The sequence below is a fragment of the Acomys minous genome (genome assembly GCF_964271855.1).
Source record: "Acomys minous genome assembly, chromosome: 4".
Lineage (NCBI taxonomy): Eukaryota > Metazoa > Chordata > Mammalia > Rodentia > Muridae > Acomys > Acomys minous.
This window is the reverse complement of record NC_140486.1, coordinates 14,299,275-14,317,685: the sequence shown is the minus strand read 5'-3', so window position 1 is coordinate 14,317,685 and position 18,411 is coordinate 14,299,275. Positions and strand designations below refer to the sequence as shown.

Sequence of the window (18,411 nt, the reverse complement as noted above, 5' to 3'; positions counted from 1 at the left end):
GAGGATGTGGGTACCAATCCCAAAGAGGGAAGTCACAGGAACAAAGGAAAGGTGTACCCTGGAAAAGAACTGAATAGACACAACCTCGCGCTCCTGCTACAGAAACTAAGAATGGGCCAAGCTGACCAAGCCCGCCACGCACCCTTGTGTTGGGAACAGATAGAACCTGCGCTGACTCGGGCAGCGGGGAGCGCAGGCGCACAGGCAAGCGCGAGCCTGGGAGCCGCGGGTGTTTTCAGCGCGCAGGCGCAGCAGATCCCGACAAACTGCGCGCCCCTGTGAGGATGCAGGACGCATGCGCAGGAGCCTCCCCACTAAGGGCACGCGCGTCAAGATTGCACAGAGGTGCAGATCCTGTTCGGAGCCCCAAAGGCAAGCAGTGGGTTTCCGGTTCCGGGAGTAAGCCAACGGCCGCAGAGGCGACAAGTACTGTTTTGGAGGAGGTTCTGGTGGTGGAGGAGGAGGAAGAAGAGTGGACCAGGCGAGCCGCGCAAGCGGGATCCTCCCCATGAGTCCACGGGCCTAGAGCGGAGGAAGCTGCAGGCCTGGTGTCAAACTGGTAAGACAGCCGTGGGAGTGGGCGTGGGGAGCACTCAGGAGGAGGCTGGGGAGGAATTGGAGCTCCGAAGGCTAGCGGAGAGACACGGAGAGACACGAAGGGCCTTCGGGCCAGGAAGAGGAATGGCGTCTTCTGAATATTGAGAGAGAGGACTGGGAGAACTGCACAGAAAGACGGGGAGGGAAGGAATGTGGTGCAGGGCGATGACAGCAGTGTCGAGACTCTGGGAGTAGAATGGAGGGGAATGGAAGAGACCAGAACGTCTAGAGAGTCATTAGGCCTCCATGTTAACAAGATAGAAACGGGGCCCCAAAGCTAATAATGAGAAGAAGGGGACCCGGAGACAGGTAACAGGAGAAGTAGCAGAGTTACAATAACGAGGGACTGACTGGAGACTCGTGGAGGACGAAAAGAAGTAGTGTATCCAAACACTGACGGGGTGACCCCGTCCTGGAACACAAACTGAGAAATTGAGGGGCAGGTGGAGGAAGAAGGAAGTTTCACAGGAGTGTAAGAGAAGTAGAGGATGACAAAATTAAGGGGGGAAAATAGCAAACCCTGACCGTCGGAGTGAGGAATCGAGACATTTGAGGCTGAGGCCGGAGAGGAATTGTGGGTCAGAAAAATGAGAGATAGTAAACTTTGGGGAAGCTCTTTGACTTAAGGGGAGACATGGGAGGCTTCCAGGCTGAGGGATGGATGTTTTGAGGGGTGTTTGTTCCAATGCATGGAGGAGTGGGGGGGCTAGGACGCTGAGAGACATTGGAAGCTCAGGTCAAGGAAAGTTTACATTGAAATGGAGAACTGAGGACAAGAGAAAATAGGGGCGTCATACGCAGACTAGAAGGAATGAGTCTTCGCAGACTGACCATCAGTCATGTGCAGGTTTGGAGGATGACAAAGAGGAGGAAGGGGACTGAAGTCAAAGACGGAGCATCAACTGCAGCAAGGACATAGTTATGTAGTGACAATTCTGGAGTTTGGGTTTCTTTTTTAAAAACACAGGAATATAAGAATATGTTTTCATTGTAATCCCAGGTGTGGGGATCTGGGGCTGCTTCGGGTTATCTGCAGCAGCTGACTCTGATTTGCCTCATGCTGTGGCAGTAGTTTCTGCGATTGTGTGATGTTTAGAATTCTGGCACCTTATTAGAGGATATATAAATGCTAGGGCCCCGGGAGATGGAGTCAGTGGTTGCTGCAGTTTGTTAGGAGTTGTGCTCAAAGGAGAAATGAAAGGAAAGAAATTGGGGCTGGAGAGGTGGCTCAGTGGTTAAGAGCACTGTCTGCTCTTCAGAAGGTCCCAGGTTCAATTCCCAGCAACCACATGGCAACTCACAACTGTCTGTAACTACAAGATCTGACACCCTCACATCAATGTACATAGATTAAAGTTAAATAAAATATTTTTTTTTAAAAAGGAGAGAAATTAAATTCAAGGATCCTATCTTTCTTTCCGCTCTATCCCTTCTTTCTCTCCTGTCTAGTGATAAGGGGTGAAAGGGGCGGGGATTAAAGGGCAGGAAAGAGAACACACAAAGTAGCAAAGACCAGATACATACTTGTGCTGGTCTAGAGTAAGTATTTAAAGGAAATACTTGACTTTTGTGGCCTACAAACAGTTTGCTCCCCTCTTCTATACTCTACCTTGTTTTTATTAAAAATCTCAATAGTTCATTTTTACCCAATAAAGACTCAGGAGCCAGATGCTGGGGTGAAAGCCTGCTAGCTCAGAGAGGCAGAGAAAGCACCCAGCTGACCTTCCTCCTTATCCAACTGGAATGCTTCCTCTCCCATGGGTCTCAAAAACCCCCTTCAAACTGAATGTCCCTCCCTCCAGCTTCCTGTGCGTGTCTCTATTCTTCCTCCTGACATCCTCTTTCTATGTTTTTTTTTCTTAATAATTCTATGTTCACTTCCTGTCAGCTGGCTGCTTGCTCTGCCTCTTGACCTGTGGTTGACTTTATTTAATCCTGTTTACAATATTCAAGCAGAAAGCTCTTGGATTAAAGGTGTGCGCTAAGGTTAAGCCACACAACTACTAAAAACAGGTTTTCCAGTAAACAACACGATCCTGAGGTTCACAGTGTGACCGAATATCCTGCAGCACAACCTTCTTCCGCCCTTGCAGGCTTCTGTTCTTCTCTGAAGCACCAATGGCTGAGGACTGGCGGGACTGCCCAGCCCTGGGCCCTGGCTGGAAACGCCGTGAGGCCTTTCGCAAGTCAGGGGCCTCTTGTGGACGTTCAGACATCTATTACCAGAGGTAATGGGTGGGTCATGGACAACGTTCAGTGGAGTTGGACCTAGTTAGTCATTAGAGTAAACTGGTGTGGTGTTTTTTGGTTTTTGTTTTAAAAAGATGTATTGGTTTATTATTATGTATACAGTATTCTGCTTGCATGTACACCTGCAGACCAGAAGAGGACACCAGATCTCGTTATAGATGGTTGTGAGCCACCATGGGGTTGCTGGGAATTGAACTCAGGACCTTTGGAAGAGCAGGCAGTACTCTTAACCTCTGAGCCATCTCTCCAGCCCCGGTGTGTTTAAATCTATGTATAGAATTAAAATTGTGCGCATAGTCCTTATTAAAAGTTTTATGTTTTCATAATCACCTATTCTTAATAAAGTTTATTTGATCAAAGTTAATATTTACAGTGCATTTGTGATTATTCACAGACACATGTGGAACAACTAAAAATTTGAATTGTCTAGTGCATATATTCCGAATCAGAGTTGAACATGAACTCTTGGGTTTGTTTCTTTCTTTTTCTTTTTTCTTCTTTTTTGTACTGCAAACCAGTCATCTTTTCCATGGTCTAGCTAGTGCCGTAATTTTGTTCACAAATGTATTGTTTAAAATGGCTCCCAAATAAAGTGCTGAGGTGTTTTCTAGTGTTCTGAGTACAGGAGACGGTCATGTGCCTTTTCTCGTCATCAGGCTTACCAGGCTTACTCCTCCCAGGCATGAATTGCAGTGCTATCCGCTTGAGTTACAGTGTTAAGGATCAGAAACGGTACATCCAGAAAGAGAAGAAGAAATGCGCTGAGCTGTGTGTGAGGCTGCTCTGGGAAGAACAAAACCTACCATCCGTAGTCATTGATGAAGCTTCAGACAAGTTGGGAAAGCAGCTAAGTTTGTGGCTCCATGGACTGATGGCTAGTAAAGCTGAGCGAGCAGTGTTGTCAAGAAGAAAGCCAAAGACGGCAATCAGCCAGCGCTAGAAAAACCTAAACCATTGTCAGCTGCTGCTGGCTCAGTTGCGTGTTTCCCAAGGCAATAATGGTGTAGAGACGCTAAACTTGGACAGGTTCTGTCCATCAGGTGTCTTCAGAAAACCAAAACCCAAACCAAAAAGCTTTGGCAGACAAACTTAGCCAAAACATCCTGGAAAGCCAGTGGCCTTGTCAGCCAACCATGGAGTCCTTTGGATGAAACAGACGTTGTGGGGTTTTTAAGCAGAAACACACAAAAGTAGACTGTGTACTGAACAGCTGTGGAAATGGGATGGGCTTGCTGGAGCCTACCCCTGTGTCTCCTGTAGGAGAGTTCAGCATTGGTAGCAACTTCATAACACATAATTATGATGAGAATTGACTGTAAATGCATCAACATTGTAGTTTATAAGCATGTGTTAGAATGTATTAATGATGTAGCTATTAAAATTTTTATACTCTTCCTGTTTATTTAAGTTACCATTTCCCTAGAAGAATATAAAATTTCAGATGGTTTCCATTATCTTTATAACTTCTTTCACATATGAAATTGTATAAAATTTTCAGATCTTAAAAGTAATTGTTAAAGATATATATGTGTGTATATATGTATGTATATACATATATGTATTTATCAGATAGTAAATTGGCTTATTAGTTCTGTTCTGTGGATGCTGGTAGGAAGTGTGATACTTCTGGGCCAGAGATAAAAACGTTTCTCACAGTAGGATCAGAACCCAAAATGCCATGGTTTTGACATTGCTCTGAACCCCAGTTCCCATAGGAGGACATGATGAGGGCTAAGTAGCCTATGTGCTGCACTGTGTATAGGAAGGCACACTGGCTCCCTGAGCTTGCACAATTGATGTCAGTGCAGCAAGTATGCTGCCCTTTTCTCTGGAAGGGGACCTTTTTTGAAAAGTTACTTGTTTTTACAAACAATGGGTAGATAGTTTGTTTCAAGACACAATAAATGCCTTTCAAAGTTCATGCAAAGTGAAGAGCCCTGGAGTATCATACCTCAGCTTTCGCTACTTATACTTTGTATTGCATATAGTTTCATTTTCATGTTTTAAAGATACTTCTGTTACAAGCTTTTATGAGTGTTCAGTTGGTGTGCAGTATATAATATTTAGGCACTGGGAGCTTGTCAAGTGGGCATGGAGCCTTGAGTTTGATTTCTAGCACTATGTAAACTTAGCGTGGTGATGCATTTCTGAGCTCTTAGTGCTTGGCGGGGCAGAGGCAGGACGGTCAGAAGTTCAAGGTCATCTTTCTTTACATAGAAATGTTCAAAGACCCTAGGTTAAAATGCAACCTCCATCTCCAAGAAAAACAAAACAAAATGGCTGTATTTTGTGTTGATCTTTACTCATATATTTCTAACACTAGTAGTGCTGCACGGCATAAATATGTTTATGTATCTTTATTTTTATTTATTTACTTATTTTTGAGATAGGGTTGCTAGCCCTGGAACTCAATCTGTAGACCAAACTGGCCTTGAACTCACAGAGATCCATCCGCCTGCCTCTGTCTCTAAAATGCTGGGATTAAAGGCATGTGCCACCATTTCCAGCCTGTTTATATAATCTTATGGGACCATTTTATATATATATATACATACATATATATATATGTATGTATATATATGTGCATATATATATGTGTGTGTGTGTATATATAGTTGGTTATTGATGGAAGCATCATTGAGTACCATATAACTAGGTATAAACCGTGGCATACTGCTCCTATGCTGAACAAAATTCAGGAGATTAAATCACAAGAGAAAATTATGAAATCAAAAGAAGCAGTAACCATTTACTTGTATTAGGTTACTACTAGTCTAACATTTTTTTTTTTTGCATAAGGACTCTAAAATAATGATAAAATTATACCAAATTCATAAACCAGTAGTTGTAATTATTATTAACCAATTATGTACAGTACAACATTATGCTGCAGGCATTGCAGCAGGCCTGAGAACATGAACACCATTACAGATACCTAAATAATGTTTTGTATTATGACATTAAAATTGTTACAGTATTGCCAGATAATAGTTTTCCACTGAAATATAATTTTATGGGATTACCATAGAATATAAAATGTTATGGATCAAAACGAGGGTCACAATTATATTAACATTCGCATGCATGCTGGTTTTATATTCATATTTTGTATTCCTGTAACTTATATTGGGGTAGGACTTGATTGTGGCTCACAGGTTAGTTCTAGACTGCTTCCTGCATCTCACCAGATCTGTGAGGATTTGTGTGGGTGGCATGACATTGGTTCCATGTTGGTGTCAAGTCATTCTGGTTCCTTCTCAGCCCTACAGGAGACAAGATCCGAAGCAAAGTTGAGCTGACTCGGTACCTGGGCCCTGACTGTGATCTAACCCTCTTTGACTTCAGACAAGGCATCTTGTGCTATCCAGTTGCCAAGGTAACTTCACAGTGTCTGTGCCCATGCAGGGGCAACTGTGTCACATGACCCCAGAGATTGATCCACACTCTTCCTGTCTTCATCTCCAGTCCCATCCCTTGGCTGCCCCCAGCAAGAAGAAAAAGAAGCCCTCTAAACCAGCCAAGGTTAAGAAACAGCAAGCTGTGCCACAGAGGAGGGAAGTCAGGAATGTGACTCCACGGGCTAAGAAGGCTGCCGCTGGCACAGTTCCAGCTTCCTTCCCTGAGCCTGGGTGAGTGCTGGTTTAGGGTGAGCCAGGAGGGTGAGGCTCGGGATTGGGCACGCTCACCCCCCACCCCCACCCCCGCCCTTTTCACTTTAGGTGCTGTGAGAATTGTGGAATCCGCTTCTCATGGGATGGCATCAGAAGGCAGAGGCTCAAGACACTGTGCAAAGGCTGCCGAGGTACATCAGTCTCTGGGGATTAGGAGACAGGCCACGTAGTGGACAGTGCTGGGCTAAGCTGGAGGTTGCATGGCACGTTAGAGGCCTTTGGCTTATGTGGAACCAGCCTGTGAGCCCTACTCTGTTGGCGTAGGTAGAATGGTGAAAGTTGGGGCTGATGTGGTAGCTGAAGTATGTCTGCTGCCTTATTTTCTTTCTCCCCGTTCTCTTTCTACTGCCAGCACAGAGAATTATCTTCAACCGAGAACAGAGAATGTTTAAGGTAAGAGCAGTACCGTTTCCTTGCCGCCTAAGGGGAGCAGGCTGTGTGTCATGGTGCCCGCCGGTGGGAGGGGTCAGGACTGCTGAGTGGATCTGTTGTTGATCTTGTTTTTTAAATAGGGACCTGGCTGTTGGTTTGCTGTAGATGCAGTAATGGGAGTTAGTGGGGCATCAGTAGACACAGGACACTCGTAGAAGACATAGTAGTCAGTAATTTATGAGCTATGGCAAGGAGGCTAATGGGAAACCAGTAAGTACGCAAACGTCTGGAGAGTAGCGGGCCTGAAAATATACCCAGGCTTTTAACCTTTCCTGTCCATCTCTGGCAGCGAGTTGGCTGTGGGGAGTGCACAGCTTGTCTGGTGAAAGAAGACTGTGGGGCATGCCCCACCTGCCGCCTGCAGCTGCCCCGAGACATGGCCTCAGGGCTCTTCTGCAAGTGTGAGAAGAGACGCTGCCTACGGATTATGGACAAGGTGAGTCGGTCACATGGAGTGGGTCAAGGCTCACCTCAGTCCCTGGCCTTCACGGCCCTGACTCCAGGCATTACACCTCCGGCCTCCCTACAGAGCCGAGGGTGTGGAGTGTGTCGGGGTTGTCAGACCCAAGAGGACTGTGGCCATTGCCGAGTCTGCCTTCGCCCTCCCCGCCCTGGTCTCAAGCGCCAGTGGAGGTGTTTGCAGCGGCGCTGCTTTTGGGTGAGTTAGGCTGGAGGGACCAGTGCTGGTGGAGCCGAGGCTATCGCACTGAACCACCACTGCTGCTGTTGGCTCCTCCCAATCTGGCTTTGCCTGCCTCATGTCTTATTTTCTTTTCTATCTTGTGCTCATCTCCTTGGTTCTGCCTGCCTGCCTTTCTCTGCCAGCACCTTGCTCATCGCTTCCGAGGCCACCCTCAAGGATGTCAGCGGTGCCCTCCCCAGGTTGTGGTTTCCCCTGCTGTGAGTCCCTGACTGCATACTCTGCCTGACCATTCAGTGCATGCTTTCTGCCCTCCTGCGGGTCCCGTGTCTGCCTGGTGTCACCGAGCCTTAACTGTTCTTTCACTTTCTAGGCTAAACGTGATCATAAAAAAAGAGGCCCAAAGGTAACTGCCCAGGATCACTCCCGAGCTCGGCCACTGCCTCCACTTCCTGTATCACAGCACCCAGAGCCCGCAGAGGTGGTAAGACCCTGGTGGGCAGGGGGAAGGCACAGCCCTAAACTTACTCAGGACCTGCCCTGACCCCCACACGTTTGCCTCTGCAGCACTTCAGCGACGTAGCGCCCACATCATCTGCTGAGTTCATCTATTACTGTGTAGACGAGGACGAGCTAGTGAGTGGCCCCACCTTACCTGGATAAACCTAGACTCTGCTGCTGCCGCTTTAGCTGCAAGGAGGCAGATGCTGTAGTGGAACTCGCAGGGAACAATAGTGAGACCTTGGGTAGGATAAGTGACTATGGGGGAAATGGCGTTAGCAGCACAGTGACAGTGCTCAGATGGACCGACTTCGATGGCTAGTGCAAGCCAAGTAGGTTGATGGCGACACTCACAAGGGTGTGGGTACACACTTGTGTAGAGTAAGCCAGCACAGCTGGCACGGAGATGAGGACCAATGAGAAGAAGGTTATCACAGTCCTGAGGAAGTGAGGGCCAAAGCCACTGTCTAGCTAGCAGGTGCTGGAATGGCACAGTGATGGAGCAGCCTCCGTCCTAATGGTCCTGGAGCATCTTTTAAAGTCACAGATGCTGAGGAGAGTACGCAAGCTGAGCCTCCTGTGTAGCAAGCTCCTCCATAGAGCTGGATGAGCACCAGGCATGGTACTGAATGGGTGTTGAGGATAGCCTGTCCTAGCCTCAGTGACAGCACCACTGTTCCCCTCCACCCCAGCAGCCCTACACGAATCACCGGCAGAACCGCAAGTGCGGGGCCTGTGCAGCCTGCCTACGGCGGATGGACTGTGGCCACTGTGACTTCTGCTGCGACAAGCCCAAATTCGGGGGCAGCAACCAGAAGCGCCAGAAGTGTCGTTGGCGCCAGTGCCTGCAGTTTGCCATGGTGGGTGGGGCAGGAAGGGTTAGGTGGAGGGGTTAGCCTGGGCCCGGCCCACCCCCGTGCTTGGGAGTGGTGGGCAGGCCTGGTAGATGGGTGGGTGTGTAGTGAGTCTATTTGAGGATTAGCAGACACTGCTAGGGTGAACGAGTCCAGCTGGCAGTGCCGTTCATTGCTAACAGGAGAGTGATAGTACGCTCAGTAGTGAGAACTCATGCCAGCAGCAGGTGCTTTGCCATGCCTGATGGAAAGTTAGCAGGCACATTGAGCAGGGCAGGGTGGGTACGGTCAGGTGGCACCAGTTGACCATGGCACCCAATCTTTTTCTCACAGAAGCGGCTGCTGCCCAGTACTGGGTCAGGGTCTGAGGAGAGGGCAGGATCACCTCCACACCATCTTTGTCGAAAGAGGTCTTCTCCTGCACAGCTTCATCGGAGCTCTTCCTTAAAAGCCCCTTTGGCTGTGTGCACAAACCCAGCAGGCCCTGTCCAAGCTTCAGTGAAGCAGCAAGCAGGTAGAGGCTTTGTGCTGCCCCCACCTGACACAGACCTTGTGTTCTTACGCGAGGGGACCAGCAGTCCTGTGCAGGTGCCAGGCCCTGCTGCAGCTTCCTCAGAAGCCCCAGTCCAGGTAAGGACCTCCTCCTGCTCTCCCCACTCCACCCAGCCCCGGGCCATGGAGCCGAGACCAAGTCTGCTGCCATCTTCCCTTATGCAGGAGTCCCAGTGCTCTGCCTCGAGTTGGGTTGTGGCCTTCCCCCAGGTGAAGCAAGAGAAGGTGGATGCCCCAGAGGAGTGGACTGCAGGCACAGCCTTCCTGACTCCTCCCACACTGCAGCCTGGCTTCCCCAGCAAGGTTAGAGCAGCAATGGGCCCCCTGCGGGTGCCCCCCAGGTGGTCTGTAAACAAAAGTGTAGTGAGCCTTGACAGTGACACTGTGGCTAGGGTGGTGGTGTGCTGTTGGTGGCCATTCAGTTGAATTACCCAGCTTATCTAGCAGGGGCCTTACTTTTTATAGGCAGCTAATCTTGCCTGCTGTACCGCCCAGCACAGGTGACTGGAGATCATTGAAGAGTGGGAAGAGTTCACAGGCAGAGAGTGAGCTCTTTCTGCATGATGGGTCGCCTCAGGCCAGCCCTGTCCTAACTGCTGCCCTTCCTCATTCTCTTAGGCGATCGGCCCAGACTTTCCACCTGTGAAACAAGAGCCTCCTGGCCCTGAGGAGGTTAGAGAAGAAAACAAAGAAGATTATGTCTCTGAATCAGCCCCAGAGGAGGAGATAGGAGGAGTTGGCACACCAGTGGTCAGTGCTGGGGGATGCTCCAACCCTCTTCTGACCTGGCCTTGTCTCCTCCTGCTGTGCTGACCCATGATGTTGATTCTTCCCTAGATCACGGAGATTTTCAGCCTGGGTGGAACTCGCCTCCGGGATGCAGCAGCCTGGTTGCCAAGGTGTGCCCCATGCAGTTAGGTGTGGAGACAGGTGATGCCGGCAGTACGGCCAGATGTGGGCCCTGAGGCTTGAATTGAGGGTTAGCAATTTGATCGGGTGCAAGCAGCACTGTAAAGATTGCTCCTGAGACCCAATCCATTGGTGTCCCAGCACTCTCCTCTTGGGGATTTGAAAGAAAACAGATAAAACGAGGCTGGTTCCCAGCTCCCTAAGAAAATCCTTTAAGGAGTAGAGTTTAGGCATCCTTATTCAGAAGGTCACGGTTTGTGGTCTTGAAGATTTTCGAAGTCCCTAAGCACGTGGTGCCCATTGGGGCAGTGAGAGGAGGTTCGTCACCCCCACCTCCAAGGTTAAAACAGGATTGGGCCACGTACGGGGATTCCTTTGCTCTACAAATCAGTTTTAACAGCTAGCAACCCGGCTAGTGTGCTTTGTAGATGGCAGGTGGGTATGATAAGACCCTGCCTAATTTGCAGCAGCTGGGGCTCTGACTGGTGAATACACTGAGGCCTATAAGGCTTTCCCTTGAGGAAATACAGGATCCCTGCCTTCAGGGAGCTTATGATTTTCCGGAACATGAACTTATCACCTCTTAAAAGAGAAGTGTACTTCTGCATGGCTAGTCTATAGAAGGAAGGAAGTGAGTATAAGGTAAGTAAGGAAAAATGGCTGGATATACAAAAAGTAGGGCATGGTTTTGCGATCCTGTGTTTTGTCCATAGCAAACCTCATTCAACAGATAGACCTGCTCCCTCTTCTCTAGGTCCAAGGACCTTAAAAAACCTGAAGCTAACATGCAGTAGACTGGAGGCTTCTGCTGACTGTAGGACTGAAGTTGATGTTTGCAGACCAGCTTTATGAGAAACCACCCTGATCTTCCGTGGGCTGGGCCCTGGCCTGGTTACAGAGCTTGTATGTGAATCAACCCTAGGAGAAAACCCTACAAACGCAATCAAGGAGCAGGCCTGCTCAGTCCTTGAAGCTTAGAGGAAGAATGCTGGGAAGGAAGAGGAAGAGTAGAAGGCTGGTAGAGCATCTGCCCCTCCAAGGATCTCAGTGTGATGAGAAGTTGGATGTAGGGCTAGGGGAAGGCGATAGCTGAAGCCACGGCAAACAACTCAAACAAGCCGTCTTCATGTTTGTTGGTGGCTTCTGGATGAGACCTGGCAGTGTGTCTGGACATTTTCTCAGGGAAACAGCAGTTGAAATGCTACGTGAATAAAGGAGGAAAAGGACCTGCTGTTTGGTGAGCTCCTGCCGTAGAGCCAACCGCCTCACGGGAGTCCTTAGGGCTAGAGTGATAGTGTGCACTTACGCAGCTGGGTGAGTAGACTCAGAAGAGATGAGCTTTCGCAGGGTCTAGAAACAGACTCAGGCTATGAAAGCTATGTTCCCAAAGCCAGCAAACCGTTAGCTGCAACCTTCTGTGCAATAATGATATTACAATAACAGTTTTAGTGACTCAGAAAATAGCAGTGGGTCACTATGAACAGTGTAAGATACCCTTGACACTTGCCTCGTCATGGCTTAGGGAATGCCCAGACTGTGGGTAGGATGGGGTCACCTCCTCAGAGCATCACTTCATCTAGAATCTAGGTTTCCTGAAGGCCCTGGATGCTGCACAAGTTCCCTCGGTCCCAAAGTGTGTTCTTCCCCGCTGCTGGCTGACAGTTTTCTTGTGCCCAGATGCTCTTAACTTGAGGCAGAACACTGCTTGGAACTAAAGCTGTCAGCTTGGCTCCTCTTTTCCTGATGACCTGCCCTCAGCCCAAATGTTTGTTAGGAGGGTGAATGAATTTATGCACTGAGTCCTGCCCAATGGCAAAGTCTTGGCTCAGCCTTACTTCACTTTCCATCCTTAAAATGCCAAAAAGATACTATATAATTTGTACTTAGCCAGCTTTACAGGGCCAGGATTGAGGGTCTTGCCATACTCTGTCCTGCACCACCCCAGCCCCCTTGCTTTAGCCTAGTCCCAGCCCTGCTGCTTTACAGGGCCAGGATTGAGGGTCTCACCATACTCTGTGTCCTGCGCCTCCCAGCCCCCTTGCTTTAGCCTAGTCCCAGCCCTGCTGCTTTAGGTCGTTCAGATGTGGACCACTCACTTTTTCAGTTTTCACCTCACCAGACACAGCTCTCTGCCACCTTCTACTCTTCCTTTGCCCTGCTTTGCTTAGTTCTGTCCTGGAATCATATTGCTTTTTAACCTCTAGAACGCACCGCTTGTCCCTAGTGTTCTGGTCCTTCTGACAGTGATGCTCCAAGGGAAATGTCTTTTGTTGGCATTTGACCTGTGAGTGAAGATTCTGATTACTGTGTGTATCTGACTAGGGGACAATCAAAGCATCAGAACCACTACAACAAAGAGTAGTATATGTGTTTTAAGGGAGTTTGGGGAGACATTTTATCTTATGTGATTTGGGGAGGTGATAAAGCAGCCTCTAAGACTGTCATTTGTATATAATGCTGGAACTTAAAAGTATTCAGGACAGGCAGTTAGGAAGGGAAGGTGGATGGACACAGGGGAGCTCATGAGCAGGAGTTGGAATTTCAGAAGATGGCCTGGAACCAGTGTCAGTGCTCACGGCCTCCAGCTTCAGTGGTGTTTGCACCTGCAGCAGAAGCTAGTGTCTTTCCTTGGAGCTAAGTAGCATCTGGCCTAGGACTAGAGAAGCTAACGGAAGATCCCAGGGAAGCTGTAGCAGCTGAAGGCCTGGCTGTAGGACTTGCTGTTTGCCCGTACCAAGGTGAGACAGAAGACTAATGACGGCTTGTATGAACTGCAACATGCCTGGTGTCCCCGCACCAACCTCCCAGGTGTTATGAACAGCCTGCTGCTGCCTCACTTCTAGTCACAAGGTGTCTGTGGATGTTCTTACTGGAAGCATATGGTGAAGGATTCCAAAAAGCATAGTCTAGTCAAGGTGACATTAGAAAATCACCCTACCATGGTTGAGCTCCCAAAGGCCTCGCCACACACCCGAGGATAACATGACAAAACTACATTGTTGAAAATGTAAAGCTGAGGACCATGGGTCCCACGTGACGAAATCCGGTCAAGCTCATCCATAATAGTCTTGCTGGTCTCAGCTGTGTTTGTGTCATTCCTCCAAGTATTAGAAGCTTGGCCCATAGTTATCACTGTATATAATACTGAGATTCATAAATGTAATTTTATAAAATGCATCAATATATATTATAGGTGATAAAAGATCTCCAGTTTACTATGGATACTTTGATACTAAAATATAGGATTCAGTATACTATGGAGACACTAGTCCTTGTTTGAGCTTTTTTTTTTTTTTTTTTTTTTTAGATAATATAGAAGTTGGAAACAATCATTTCTAAGGTCTATTGTAAAATTATTTTAAAACCTTTTTTTTCTTATTAGTTTTTGTGTTAGCATTTCTTTGTTTCATGGTGGTAACAGTGTTGACGGCTATGGGAAACTGAGATGGTGGCTGGCGAGATCACTGTCAGTTCTTCGTTTCCCCAGGCTTCAGTGGGGTGGCTGCAGGCTGGGGAGCTGTACCTGCTACTCATCCCAACACTCAGTCTATAGGGCTCCTCCAGGCCTAGGCCAGAGAAGACCATTGGGTAGATTTTGAAGCTGGTGCCAGCCATCCTGGGGCAGAGCCTCTGCCAGCAAAGCCTCTTGGTGTACGGAGAAGCTGGTTCCACTCTTCAGAGAATGGTGAAACCATCTAAACTGAGAGTTAGTGTCACCAGGCTCGTCGGCTGATGCCTTCGCATGTGAGCTCAAGATGCTGCTGTGATGTCTGCAAGCAGCTGGTGGTCCCTAAGGGCCGCATTCCCCAGGCCCTCCCAAACTCACCAACAGGACCACTGTGGCCACCCAGATGTCAAGAGTGTGGGGCAATCAGCCCCAATATCTGGGGTCATTCACAAACCTTGTTCAAGGAATTTCTTCCCTTCTGTAGAGGGTATGTGTGCTTGGGTGAGGGGACGTGCACTTAGAGCAACTCGAATGAAGGAGCTGCCCTTCTGGACTCTATCAGGGAACCCAGACAGCCTCTTAATTTTTTTTTTCTTTTTTGTTTGTTTCAGGCTACATAAACTGTTAGCAGTAAATGAAAATGAGTATTTTACTGAACTGCAGTTGAAAGAAGAAATATTGTAGGAGAGAAAAATTATTATTAAGAGAAGAAAAACATTCTTTTGTGGCTGAAAAGATGAACCTGGAATTCAGGAATTGGAATCCAAACGTAGAGTTGTACTGTATAGAAAATCTGAAGTGGGTGGGTTAAAGTAATTAAGCATGCTAATTTGAAGAAAGCCGACCTTCAGGTGCGCAGGAGTGGCACTTAGTATCGTCAGTGACTGGCCTTGTTACTGCCCCCCCTTCTGTTATTGCTCCCCCCCCCCCCCACATACACTTAACAGAGGCACCAAAGTACCATTCGTAATAGGCTCTTAAACACTAACTCCGGCTTAGCACTAAGATGCCGAGGACCATCTAGTTCTTGGATTGTGCTGCTCCTTTTGCCTGGAACCCTGATTCTCCAGAATTGAGTAGAGGACCTCTGATCCACAGCCCTGATCCTCTGACTGCGCCGTTCAGACTTCATTGTGTCCAGCCCAGTAAGCTGCCCCACCGGAATATCTAATCTGCCTTCTTCCTAAATTAACCCAAAGTGTAAGCCCTGTCTTCTAAGTGCAGTAGGAAGATTTGTTCCCAGACTACTGGTTGTGTGACTTGATACAGCACTTCGGCTCCTTGAGCCTTAATCGACTTCACTCTAAAAGCTAATGATACCTTCAGTTCCTTCAACCCTGTAAAAGTTTGTCAACCTCAAAGGTTGTTTCTGGAAATACTTTGAAATGTAGAGAGAGAGAGAAAAAAAAAAACCTACTCAAGCATAAGGTTGCCATGTGATTATTGTCGTCATTAACTTCGAGGTAGTACAAAGTTTAACCTTCCCGTTCACGGTCCACTAGCCTCTCTCATGCTCTTAAGTCAGTAAGATCCTGCAAGATCCGCTGGATTGTGTTTTGAAGGTTTTTTAGTGTCTTCCCCACCCCCCATCTGACTTTGTGGTGAGCCCAGGAGAAACTGGTGACGGACGGTGTTCCTGGGCGGGATGATAACAGCCGCCTGCTCCTGTGGGCCAGTGACCAGAGACGACTTCCGCTTGGCCCGCCCACCTTCACTGCAGGCACGCGGGGCGGGCCGGCGCACCATAGCAACCAGCCAGTGCGTCTAGGAAATAGACTCCACTGGGCCTTTTAGCTCCCGGCACCACCACCCCAAGGAGACTTGAAGATGTATAGCCAGCGGTTTGGCACCGTCACAAGGGAATTTAAGGGCCCCACTCCCAAGGCAGTGATCATAGTAAGTACAGGATGTTTGTGGCGGGAAACTTAGGACTTTTTCCATCTCCTGGTAGAGCCCTACCTGGCTGGGTTCCTTCACCTGGGAAGCAGCTTCCCTGGTGGAGCGGGTTTTGAGGAAGACTAGGTTGTTCCTCATTTACCTACCATTACCATACAGCACTTCCTTTTCCTCTCCATTTCCAGCTACAATCGTCACTTGGGATCTTGGTGGTTTTTTTTTTTTTTCCTTCAATATTCCCCAAACAGGATGATCTGGCCCCCTGCGATGAGCTGTGGTGCCCTGGGACAGGAGGCAGATTCCACAGATTCCAGTTCAACACTGGCTATGGTTCAATCATATGACCTTGGATTGGTCTTGTAACCCTAGGAAAATGTCTACAGAAAGGAAATTGGGTTTTGAATGCTGTATGTGTGGTAAAGCAGTGTTTGTTGTGCCAGCTAAGTGAGTAATTGGTGTTGGACAAAAGTGCCCCAACAGACTAGAAATAAGCCAGGTAGTTGCCTCCTGGGATGGGCCGGTAATGTGACCCATAAGAAAATAATTTAACGCACGTTGCTGAGAATCCAGGCTCTCCTCATCCATGCCTGTAGGTTCCTTTATTCCTGCAGACTGGAATCTACAGACCATTGTAATCAGAGTTATGCGGGAACCTCTACTGGGTGTATAGCACTGAAGGATACACGGAGGTGGAGCCAGTGGCCCGGGGAGGTTCCCCATCCATGTGCCGCAGAAACAGCTTTCTCCTAAAGCAGCCGCTAACGGCAGGTAACAGGTTATGTTCTTTGTAGTGGTGACTTGTGAAAGAAAGATGTGCGTTAGTGAGGAGTGCAGTTTATTACAGTCCACGTTCAGCCACTCACAGACCTGCCTCTTCTCTAGTTTCTAGAACTATAGCGTCTGGAGCTGGAAAACAGTAGTCTGGACGCTGCTGTGGGCTATAAGGACTCAAGATGACTTCATGAGGGACAGAAACAGAACACTTTTGGGTCATGTATCTCAATGCAGTGTCATTTGTTGGGAACTTATGTTCATAACCAGTAAGGAACAGGGGAAAACCATAGTGCTAAAGCTGTGTGCTTACAGAAAGAGTAAGCGGCAAAAGGAGCCAGAGAGAGAGGTAACAGACTTGATTCCTTAGGAGAAAGCAAAGCAAAGAAAAGCAAAGCAGAACAAAACAGTGATGTGCGCAGCCACAAGCACAATTCTTTTCGTCATTTGACAGATGAGAAACCCTGGGCTTGGGGACTACATAACTTGTTCAACACGGTGATAAATATAGCCAGAGTCAACCCTGAGTGAGGCCGCTGCTCTCTAACAGGATGCTGAGATGCAGCACCTGGATCGCCACAAATCCCAGCGCCAGTGCCCATTCTTGTAGTTGCTAGCCACACATGACTTTGACTTCTAAAACCATGTTGAAAATGTTCAAAGTCACATACTGAAAAGAATATTCTGGATATATTGGATAAGTAAAATATATTACCAAAATTAATGTCCTATTTTCACTTCACTGATGCAGTTACTAGAAAAGCTTAAATTACATATCAATTTTGTATTATATTTCTATTGAACAGTGTGAATTTTGGTTAGTGACAAGCCTGTTCCTGGATTGGCATCACCTTTTTCCTTTTTGGACAACTCAAGGTCACACCTTCTTATCCAGAGCCCGGGAACTCAGCTGGGTTTGGTGATACAACTTTGCTACTACAGCATTTGGGAGGTAGAGGCAGATGATGAGAGCGAGTTCGAAGCCAGCCTGAGCTACAGGACATCATGGCTGGATTCCCCAAGCCTTGCAGGGCCTCCAGGTCGAGCTGCCGCTCATGCCATGTCTCACCGGCTCTTACCCTCGATCCTCTCTTTAGTCAGCGTGTGCCCTGGGTCTTCATTCCTGCGCTCACACCTGGCAACAGTTGCACCCAGCTGGCCTGTGTGTGTGTGCTGTGCCCAGCCCACGTGTCTGCCAGAAGCCCAGGTTCTTGTTGTGTCTCCTGCCCAAGTGACACTGTCACAAAATCTGTACTCATAGCATACCCAGAATGTTAGAGAGTAATAATTTAATTCAATGATTGTGATGTGGATTTGCTTCTCATGCGTGATACGCTTTCTACTCGCATCTTGGGTCTGCTCTCCATTTCGTCCCGACAGCTGCATCTAGGTGCCTCTTTGTGTACCCTAATCCCCAAAACATTCCATCAGTTTATTTTTGGATGCTATTTCCCCCCCCCCCCCCCTTTGAATGGTTACTACAAATACCAAACCCCGGCACTTGGTCATTCCAGCACCGATGTTCTAAATGTAATTCAGCAGAGTGAATCTGCATTGTGCCTTACGGGTCCGCTGCTATGAATTAGCATTCCTGTGCCACGGCTCACCCAGCGATGACTACATAACAGTGCTGCTGAAAACACAAACGTTAAGACTATTGGGTTTTTGGTGACACCAGGAGGCACAGACACTGGCTCATCAAGACCATTGCGAAACACGTGTTCACTCATTCATGTTTAGAGGCTAATTGTGGGAGGCTCAATGCTAGGGATGCAGAAGTGATCAATGAGATTTCATTTAGTGTGTTGATATAGCTACCAAACGTACATGCAGACTCTTCTAACTTTTGAGCGGCCACTACACAAAGGGAATAAATACATTTTAAGGAAC

At 47.9% G+C, this 18,411-nt stretch overlaps 2 protein-coding genes across 26 annotated transcripts in view; both read left to right on the top strand.

The window, feature by feature from the left end:
• The first annotated feature begins 313 nt into the window (after positions 1–313).
• Positions 314–15,281, top strand: LOC311597010 (methyl-CpG-binding domain protein 1-like). 25 transcript variants are annotated; one of them, XM_084781029.1, is made up of 17 exons: positions 314–559; positions 2,691–2,825; positions 6,109–6,223; positions 6,313–6,476; positions 6,567–6,649; positions 6,871–6,911; positions 7,240–7,386; positions 7,480–7,608; positions 7,776–7,850; positions 7,964–8,071; positions 8,158–8,226; positions 8,787–8,951; positions 9,279–9,575; positions 9,663–9,800; positions 10,116–10,247; positions 10,335–10,396; positions 14,466–15,281. In XM_084781029.1, the coding sequence occupies exons 2-17, from the start codon at positions 2,716–2,718 to the stop codon at positions 14,536–14,538; spliced, it is 1,908 nt and encodes a 635-aa protein (XP_084637155.1). In that variant the 5' UTR covers positions 314–559; positions 2,691–2,715; the 3' UTR covers positions 14,539–15,281. The 25 variants fall into 25 exon arrangements, with proteins under 25 accessions (XP_084637155.1, XP_084637154.1, XP_084637152.1 ...); XM_084781028.1 differs by having other exon boundaries at positions 8,784–8,951; XM_084781021.1 differs by having other exon boundaries at positions 315–559; positions 7,964–8,074.
• A 193-nt stretch (positions 15,282–15,474) lies between these two features.
• The window catches only part of CFAP53 (cilia and flagella associated protein 53), a 52,711-nt gene continuing 49,774 nt past the window's right edge, over positions 15,475–18,411 (top strand). The window contains exon 1 of the mRNA XM_084781044.1: positions 15,475–15,750. Within this exon, the coding sequence (XP_084637170.1) occupies positions 15,682–15,750 (69 nt within the window). The 5' untranslated portion in view covers positions 15,475–15,681. The remainder of the gene's footprint in view (positions 15,751–18,411) is intronic.

What these genes read in the sequence shown, in the direction of transcription:
- LOC311597010 (XM_084781010.1), top strand. Translation starts at nt 2,716, where the DNA reads ATGGCTGAGGACTGGCGGGACTGCCCAGCCCTGGGCCCTGGCTGGAAA. An exon ending in TCAGACATCTATTACCAGAG is followed by an intron (nt 2,826 to 6,108) that starts GTAATGGGTGGG and finishes GTTCCTTCTCAG; the next exon opens with CCCTACAGGAGACAAGATCC. An exon ending in GCCTACGGATTATGGACAAG is followed by an intron (nt 7,387 to 7,479) that starts GTGAGTCGGTCA and finishes GCCTCCCTACAG; the next exon opens with AGCCGAGGGTGTGGAGTGTG.